Below are 9225 nucleotides of genomic sequence, written 5' to 3'. Positions count from 1 at the left end.
ACAGATTCTGTGACCTCGTCCAGATCATTGGCGGCAGCTTCAAAAACACTCCAATCAGTGCAGTCGAAGCAGGCTTGTAATGCCCGCTCTGTTTCGTTGGTCCATCTCTTTACAGTTTTTACCACAAGTTTAGCAGATTTAAGTTTTTGCCTATAAGTCGGTGACTCTTTGAGTTATCACAATGGAATGAAGTTCTCCACCTTTGACAAAGACAGATGCTGCGTTTGAAACCGCATACTTCCCTACTATATAGTAGGCAAAAAGCAGTAGGCGAACGAATAAGTATGTTTGAATCATAAGTATTCATAAAAGAATAGGTAAGAATTACCTAGCTGGAGCACTAATTCTCGCGAGATTCGGATGTACATATACTTAAGTTGCGTTCAAATATGCCTACTTACCTACTATATAGTAGGAGAGAAGAGTATGTGAAGAAAGAAGTATGTTCGAAACCTCAGTATTCATAAAAGAGTAGGCGAGAAATCCCCGGATGTCCTACTGCTTCAGCCCAGATTCTGAGGTGCTCATCGATTCACACTTTTCTATCCCAGAGGCCACGCAAGAGGATACATCATCATCGAACGTGATGGAGAACAGCGACGAGGGTGTTTACAAATGTGAGTATTAGAAATCATAAACACGGCTCCTTGTGTTAAAATCATATTTGTTGAGCTACTGTAGAGCAAACTGTTGAATTGCTGAAGGTGTAAAGACGCTAAATAGTATAGTATATTTGTGATTTTTCTGTAAAGACGTTTTATTATGTATAGCGAACAGGGGAGCTCCAGTAAGCACACGTACGTCTCCAAAGTGGATTTACATAAACAATATACATCTTAAAGACGATTATTACGAAATGGTCCAGTGCCATGAGACGCTCCATCACTCCACCTGACCTTACTGTCTCGTCTGGGCCAGATGTTGCTGTGGTATCGTCATCATCAGTGAGCCCAGAGCCAGCGAGAACATCTAGAAAAAGACTTAAAGACACTGAGGATGTGATTTTGGTCAAGTTTGTTCTGCTGGTTTCTGTTCATACAACATCAGTCAATGAAACCCGAGTTTCAGAAGCTTCAAAAGCATCATCAAATAATGTCATGAAGCTTCTGAAAGTCAGGCTCCATTGACTGATATTGTATGAACAGAAACCAGCAGGACAAACTTGAACAAAATCACCTTTTGCGTTCAGAAAACAAAAAACAATGATTGAACAGCGTTGACACAAATAAATAATGACTGAATTTATATGTTTGGGTGAACTAATCCTTTAAACTAAGGCTGGTCCGAATACCATTTTTTGAGGTGTTGATTACTACCGAAGCTTCGGAGGGAGGGGGCTGAACATATTATTCTCTCTAATAAAGGCAGGAATCTCTGTGTGTCTGTCTGTCTGTTTGCATTTTTATTATGTCGAGAACCGTTCATCCAATCGACTTCACACATGGTGGGTATGTTGCTGCAGACCCAAGGGAGTGCAGTGTGCATTTTGGTGCAATATGGACATGCGACATGTTCAGAATTAATAAACTTCCAATAAACTACAGAACAGCGCGAGCCATAAGCGGCGCGCCTCACGCAGGTAGGGATTATATGCTTCGAGAACGGACACTGCACTATCAGAATCAGAATCAGAAAGAGCTTTACTGCCAAGTATGTTTTACAGGTTTAGCAGATTTAAGTTTATGCCTGTAAGTTGGTATAAGATGAACCAGGCAGTGGTCAGAGAGTCCTACAGCTGCTCTGGGGACCGAGCGATATGCATCCTTTATTGTGGAGTAACAATGGTCCAGTATATTACTGTCTCTGGTGGGACATGTGATGTGCTGTCTGTATTTTGGCAGTTCACGGGAGAGATTTGCTTTATTAAAGTCCCCGAGAATGATTAAAACAGAGTCCGGTTGTTGTTGTTCTGTCTCTGTGATCAGATCAGCGAGTGATACAAATTTTGTATCACTAGTGATACAAAACACACAGGTCTGTTAAAAGCAATACTTTTAATAAGGTAGCCTAACATTTTCTAACTTGATTTTTCAAACTTGATGTGCTGTTGTGGTAGGCCAGTTTCAAATCGCATATTTGGCACACTGCCTTTGTCTTGTCCTCACTCAATTTAAAGTGCTCCCACACAAAAAAAAAGAATATTCAAATCTCAAAATTGAAAATCGAATTCCAACCCACCGAACGGATATTCGAATAATCTAATATTCTGGTCCAGCCCTACTTTAATGTGGTTCTACAAAACGTACATTTACTTACGTTTTTACAGACACTAAAATGTACAATACTGACGTATTTACAGCTTCTAAAAGTATAAATATTTAAGTATTTTTCAGCTTTTAAACATACAATACTGACGTATTGACGACACCTAAAAATGAATCCTTATGAATATTGAAAACGTGGCATAAATTTTTTTATTATTGTTGTTTTTAGTTGTAATATCAATGGCCTTATGTTTTCAATTGCATTATTAAATTTACTCGTTTACTTAATATGAAATGATAACATTTCGTTTTGTTCTGTGATTTCTGCTGCCAGCTCGTTTCCAAGAATAGGCCTACATAATGTTAAACAAGACTAAACTTTAAACCCTTAAAATGAATAACATTTCTGCAATCGTTTAACCATTACTTATAATGTAATATTTACTTTGTTTGCCATGTTTTCTCTGACATGCTGCGACTGACAATAGAACCATAAAATACATCAAAAACTCAACATAATTACAAAAGGAATCAATTTTATGTGTGCGCTGTAATGCAAATCTTCAGAATCCATACGACTGTGAGGAATAGACCAAAACTCAAGCCTTTATTCAGCAATCTTCCTCTCCATCCTGAACAGCGAGTCCAGCGACTGTAAGCAGCAAACAAAACCCGTGCTGACACGCTTGCAGTGTTGCCAGATCGGGTGGACGATTTCCAGCCCAAAAGCTCACCAAAACCCGCCTAATCCAACAAAAAAACGCCCAAAACTTTAACTGTCAAAATAATGTGATAGAATTTTATTGCCATGTCAGTCAAGGCTGATAAGGACCATTTTTAACTCCTTAAAACAAAATAAAGATGACAGATTAATATAAAAAAACATACATCTCCCAGGTCAAATATATTAAAGAGAATTACCAAATATAAATGTCCAGGTAAACACCAGCCTATCTCAAAACGGCAATCAAGAAATTAACCGATACCCTCTGAAAAACAAATGCAACATTTTCTGTTAACATTCAGAATAAGCCAATTTAAATGGAAAAAGTGCCCAGTATAAGTGATCGGAAAAAGCAACATAATTAGCAGGTATTTCACACTCGTTCATGCACACAACATGACAGTCAAAACGGTGTCATTCATTGATACTGTACGATAATCCGATAACAAAAATATTAACAACAATAATGCGCTTACCTTCGTGTTGCACTTTAACTTCAGACAGAACTACAGTACGTCTTTAGTGAAGTACACTGTAGAACATAATACAGAACTTTGCACAGTCTATTCATCAAGTCCACCAGTTTCTGATGCAGGCTAGGATTGTATAGTACCATATTCAGTTTCGATTTTGATTAAATTATTTAACTGTGCTCTGATTTCAAAGTTACATTGATATCAAGAGCCTTCGCGTCATCTCCCTCCACAGGTGTAATCACGTTTTGAGTCACTCTCCCACTCTTTACCGTGTAACTTATATTTAGGCCACTCTGGCATTGTGATAGCTTGAATATACAGCTATACGGTCAAAATGTGATCCCTTATCGCGCTAAAAACCCGTCACTCATGAAACATCACATATGTCCGCTGATCCCTGATTGGCTAAAAGAGCGGACGCAACGTCAACATCAGCACCAGCCGACTCAGCAGTGTGTGTTTTGATTTTTAACCAATAGGCCTATACAGTTTAGATGTTTGAAAACCACCAAACCGACCGCAAACCAGCCCAAATTTTGTCCACACACCCAAACCATTTTTTTACCCGCACAATCAAATTCAAAACCGCCCAATTTGGCAACACTACGCGCTTGTTAAATTCAAATGTTGCTGCTTCAAGAAATGACAGGATTTACAGGAGGATAATCGAACGCTCATTGGCTCTCGCCTGCTTCGTCACAGATTGCGACACGCCGTGTTTCTGGTGAGGTGTATTTGAATGAGAAATGCGCGCCTTCACAGAGTGGATCGGGATAATAATCTGGATAATACTTTGTACACCGATAACATTACTTGCCTACAGGGGCACCCCCCTGTCGTTTAGCTTTTTATAGAAATAAAAATCGTTTAGTTCAGTTATATGTATATGTATTTAGTTAACGTATGCTACAATTCTAAACTGAAAGGGTCTGCTCTGTTCCATACAGCCAGGTTTGCCAGGTCTGAGTGACAAAATTAGCCCATGCCAGCCAAAAACAGCCCAAAGTAGTTCAATGACCTGATCCAAAATATTAAACTCAAAATGTGATTTCCATAACTAAAATACATATTTTACACGACAGTCACTGTTATGCATATTGATCATAAACACGGTTAAAAGGCTTTCTACCAGTGGCCCTCCTTCACAAAACTTAACATCTACCACAGTTTTAGGTAGAATGCAAAAGGTTTCAATACAAGTATTTCAGTCAGATGTAGTTTATACAGTATTTCAAACCTTTATCCCACGGGGGGAAATCAACCCATTGCAACAGTAGCCCAATTCCATGAAAAAAAAAATGCACAACTCTGTATCCAACACAAACTGCAGGAGTCAGATTTCACTGATCACGGGTTGAGATGAGAGATCATGGACAAGACCATGCTGTGAAATTTGCCGCTCAACAGATCCTGAGCTCTGACAAATATCTTATCGCGTAAGATGTGCTTCCTTTACACAGAGCACGCGTGATTCCGAAATCGAAAGTGAATGGCGAGCGCTCATTCAAAAGAGATTTAAATACTTCACATATTGATAGCGTCTCCCTGATGCACGAAAATTATATGCAATATTAGAAAATTTGAAGGAGCGGGCAGGACTGGACACAAAAATCGTATGGTCGCCCTATTTAGTCATCAACATCATGTTAAAGATGTTTGAATATTTGCATGTCAACCAAGGCATCAGGACCTGGTTGTATCAAACCCCTTAAACTAAGAAAAGGGTTTTCTTAACTGTTTTTCTTAAGCTGTCTGTTGCAATCGGTTGCAGATTATCACTTTATCAACACTTTTCAGATTTCTCTTTTAATTCCTCTGAAGATGATAAAGCATGTTGCTCTAAAAAAAATTTAATTAACAGAATCTTGTCCTTTTATGACATCGAACCTCTGACTGTCCAATCAAGATTTTAAGTTTTTTTTGCAAATGTCAGATAAAGAGGAGGGTCCTGACAATCAGAAAGATATTTAAAGACACATTCGTCGCCTGAACATTCACAAGTTTCTGAGCGCATACGGTGAGTTTGATTCTGGTCATTTTGAAAATGATGTTTGTTATTTCAGTAAATGACAGAATGCATGTTCATGTTCTAACGAAGTGATTTTTTTTCTTCTGTATTTCAGGTACAAATCTTGATCCTCTGAGCTGGACATCTGAAGCGATGATCACAAACATGATTGTGAGTTTCTGTATGTGAGTGTGATTTTATCAGACGTCGATCATCAGACTCAGATCTTGAGTTTGTGTCTCTCAGGTGTTGCTGTGTTTGTCTGCGCTGTTTCCCGTCTTGATGGGCACTGATGAGGTCAAATCAGATTGTTTTCTTGCCAGAGACTGCTCTGACATTTATTCGAGTGGGAAAAATGCCAGTGGTGTGTACTCCATCACCTCATTAGATGGACCAGTGCAGGTCTACTGTGAGATGGTCCCCAGCGGAATAAATGACAGAGGACACTGGACGGTACGCATTTCACTTTGAGATTATTATCTTCAGAACTTATTTTATTAGCAGGTGTATCTGAGCGTGATTCACATGCAGCTAACAAATGTAGTTTATAAAAACATTGTGGGAACATTGTTTTGAAGTGTTTCTAAAATGTTGAAATGTCCAGTTGTCTTGTCATGATTATGTTATTTAAAGGCTACAAAAACATTTCTTACTATGTTCTACCAACCTTTTCACCCAAAACATAATGTTATTTTAATATTTATATTTTATATTCTAAGAATGTAAAAAAAAATCCAGTTTCCTTGTCGTGATTGATACCGTTTGCATGGTATGGTACCATTGGTTGATAACATTTGCCTATATTATAGTAACATATATTATTATTAAATATTATACAAACTGTCACTCAGTGTTTTAATTTGTGCTCTATTTCTATCCGAGTATGAAATGTTTATTTTTGCAGCTTTGTTTGGTGACGCTAGTGAAATCACACAACATGATTTACATTTGTTGCTAAAGAAAGCCTGTTATATTTCCAAATAAAAAGTATTTTAATGTCGTAAAAAGTTAAATAGATGGATAATGTGAAATGATCATTGTGTGTGAAAGCGATTAATGATTTCTGAATGTTTCAGGTGATTCTCAGGCGAATGGACGGTGAGGTGAATTTCTTTAGGCCATGGGAGAGTTATAAAAAGGGTTTTGGTAATAAAGAAGGCGAATACTGGCTGGGTGAGTGTTTTTGTGACGTTTTGGGCTACAAAAGAGAGAAAAAAATAAACAATCAGGCACACTGAAAACTTGGACATTTAATCAGGACTGCAGTATAAATGCAGATTTATATTTGTTCTTTGATTTACTAAACCAGTTTCCTTTCATGTTTTCAACAGGTTTAGAGTTTATGCACCAGCTGACCAGCAGGTATCAGTATAAACTTAGAATAGATTTGGAGGACTTTGAGGGGAAGAAGGCTTATTCTCTGTACGAGTCTTTCTCTGTGGACTCTGAGTCTGATGAGTACAAACTGCATGTGACCGGCTTTGTAGATGGAGGAGCAGGTGAAACAAACTACAGATGTTTAATTTTCCAGTTTTCAATTGTGTGACCCTAATGATAAAGGAGGAATAGAATGTGTTAGACCATGCATAAAACAATGATTTTTTTAAAAGGTTATTTAAAAAAAAAAGTCATTTTAGACGTCCAAATGAAAGTGCCTATAATAAAAGTTTCTCCTTTCTGCAGCTCAGACTTTTGGTTATCATAATGGAATGCCGTTCTCCACCTTTGACAAAGATAATTCAGGTTTGGGCTACAAAAGAGAGAAAAAAATAAACAATCAGGCACACTGAAAACTTGGACATTTAATCAGGACTGCAGTATAAATGCAGATTTATATTTGTTCTTTGATTTACTAAACCAGTTTCCTTTCATGTTTTCAACAGGTTTAGAGTTTATGCACCAGCTGACCAGCAGGTATCAGTATAAACTTAGAATAGATTTGGAGGACTTTGAGGGGAAGAAGGCTTATTCTCTGTACGAGTCTTTCTCTGTGGACTCTGAGTCTGATGAGTACAAACTGCATGTGACCGGCTTTGTAGATGGAGGAGCAGGTGAAACAAACTACAGATGTTTAATTTTCCAGTTTTCAATTGTGTGACCCTAATGATAAAGGAGGAATAGAATGTGTTAGACCATGCATAAAACAATGATTTTTTTAAAAGGTTATTTAAAAAAAAAAAGTCATTTTAGACGTCCAAATGAAAGTGCCTATAATAAAAGTTTCTCCTTTCCGCAGCTCAGACTTTTGGTTATCATAATGGAATGCCGTTCTCCACCTTTGACAAAGATAATTCAGGACATAACTGTGCTAAAACATACGCTCAAGGAGGGTTTTGGTACAACAATTGTGATTATACAAACCCTACTGGTCTGTATTGGTGGGGGAAAGATGATGGCAGTTTGATGAGTGGGCCCTTCTGGTACTACTGGAAGAGCAGCTATAAATCTCTGAAGACTGTCACCATGAAGATCAGACGCGTGATGTAGAGCAGGGCTTACAAACGCTTCACTGCAGCTTGTGCACACATCCACAACTTTATGCATGCATGTGGATCTTTCTTAAAATATGCTGAAAAATCAAATCCATTGTCCTTAAATAAAAATGTGTTGAAATTGGGTTCATGACTTTTCGGCATGCTTTGTCTGCTTTGATTTTGAAGCAATAAAAGTTTATGCAAAGCAGTATGTTGTTTTTGTGTGTTTTAAGTATTAACCAACTAAGGAGGCAATGCTCATGTGGGCTTCATATATGATTTAAAATAGTTTATTCAGGGTTTCTGCAGATTTTATGAATGTCAATATTTGTAACGTTTTTAGGAGTAAATCAAAATTAAGGACCAATTGAAGGGAACACAATATGTCAATGTGTTCTCTACATATAAATGTCTAGAGAGCAGAAAATGAATTGCATTAGCAACAGTTTGAAAATACAAATTCAAACGGATCTCCATTATGTTTTAATTCATTTGACAAAAAAGCTAGAATATGTAAATAACTTCTACTGCCTTCTGATCACACTGCAAAAAATTACTGTTCTTCTTCAGTATTCTTGTTTTCCAGTGCAAATAAAGTTTATAGCAAAATGACATGTATAACAAATATCCGGGATTAGAAAAATCAACTTAATTCAAAAGGAAAACATGTTTTCATAGCTCACTGACAGCTTTTTGTTTTAGTTTCAAGTATAAACTCATTTAATTTTGTTCACTTTCTCAGAAAACAAGACTTCAACTATTGTCATTTTGCATTTCAAGTAAACGTATCTTGATTTAAGAATGTTTAGATATTTGTACTGAAAAACAAGACAAAAACATTCTGCAAGATAAATTATTATAAAAAATCTGATTTTTTTTTTTTTAAGTGCATGCAACATTTAATGCTATGCCTTTATGAATTTAAGACTTTCTTCTCTGATTAAATAGGTTTTTAAGGCCTTAATTTGTGGAAATATCTTTTAAAGACCTTTTAAGAACTACAAACCCTGTTTAATCAGCTAAACCTGTAATAAGGACTGTAAAAAGATGGACTAATGAAGCAGAGCGGGATTTACAAGCCTGCTTCGACTGCACTGATTGGAGTGTTTTTGAAGTTGCTGCCACCAATCTGGACAAGCTCATATATTCTGTAACATCATATATCAGTTTATGTGAGGATATGTGCATCTCTACCAGGACTCATTTAACTTACAACAGTGACAAACCGTGGTTCACTGCAAAACTCAGATAGCTTTATCAGGCCAAAGAAGATGCCTACAGGAATGGGGACAGAGTCTTGTATAAACAGGCCAAAAACACTGGACCCTTGTTGGACCCC

At 37.2% G+C, this 9225-nt stretch overlaps 1 protein-coding gene across 1 annotated transcript; it reads left to right on the top strand.

The window, feature by feature from the left end:
- Positions 1–5391: 5391 nt before the first annotated feature.
- On the top strand, positions 5392–7979 carry LOC107705284 (microfibril-associated glycoprotein 4-like). The gene is made up of 8 exons (XM_016508514.1): positions 5392–5421; positions 5528–5583; positions 5659–5865; positions 6489–6585; positions 6744–6911; positions 7096–7155; positions 7296–7463; positions 7649–7979. Exons 2-8 carry the CDS (start codon positions 5566–5568, stop codon positions 7897–7899), a joined length of 969 nt encoding a protein of 322 aa, XP_016364000.1. The 5' UTR covers positions 5392–5421; positions 5528–5565; the 3' UTR covers positions 7900–7979.
- The last annotated feature ends 1246 nt before the right edge of the window (positions 7980–9225 follow it).

The sequence above is a fragment of the Sinocyclocheilus rhinocerous genome, unplaced genomic scaffold (assembly GCF_001515625.1).
Source record: "Sinocyclocheilus rhinocerous isolate Xijiao unplaced genomic scaffold, SAMN03320098_v1.1 scaffold1165, whole genome shotgun sequence".
Taxonomy (NCBI): Eukaryota; Metazoa; Chordata; class Actinopteri; order Cypriniformes; family Cyprinidae; genus Sinocyclocheilus; species Sinocyclocheilus rhinocerous.
The sequence above is the reverse complement of the archived record's forward strand: the minus strand, read 5'-3'. Positions and strand labels throughout refer to the sequence as shown.

Bases quoted from the DNA above. Each gene is read 5' to 3' on its own strand.
- LOC107705284 (XM_016508514.1), top strand. The intron at 5,866-6,488 runs GTACGCATTTCA...TGAATGTTTCAG, and splicing joins ATGACAGAGGACACTGGACG to GTGATTCTCAGGCGAATGGA. The intron at 7,156-7,295 runs GTTTGGGCTACA...TGTTTTCAACAG, and splicing joins CTTTGACAAAGATAATTCAG to GTTTAGAGTTTATGCACCAG.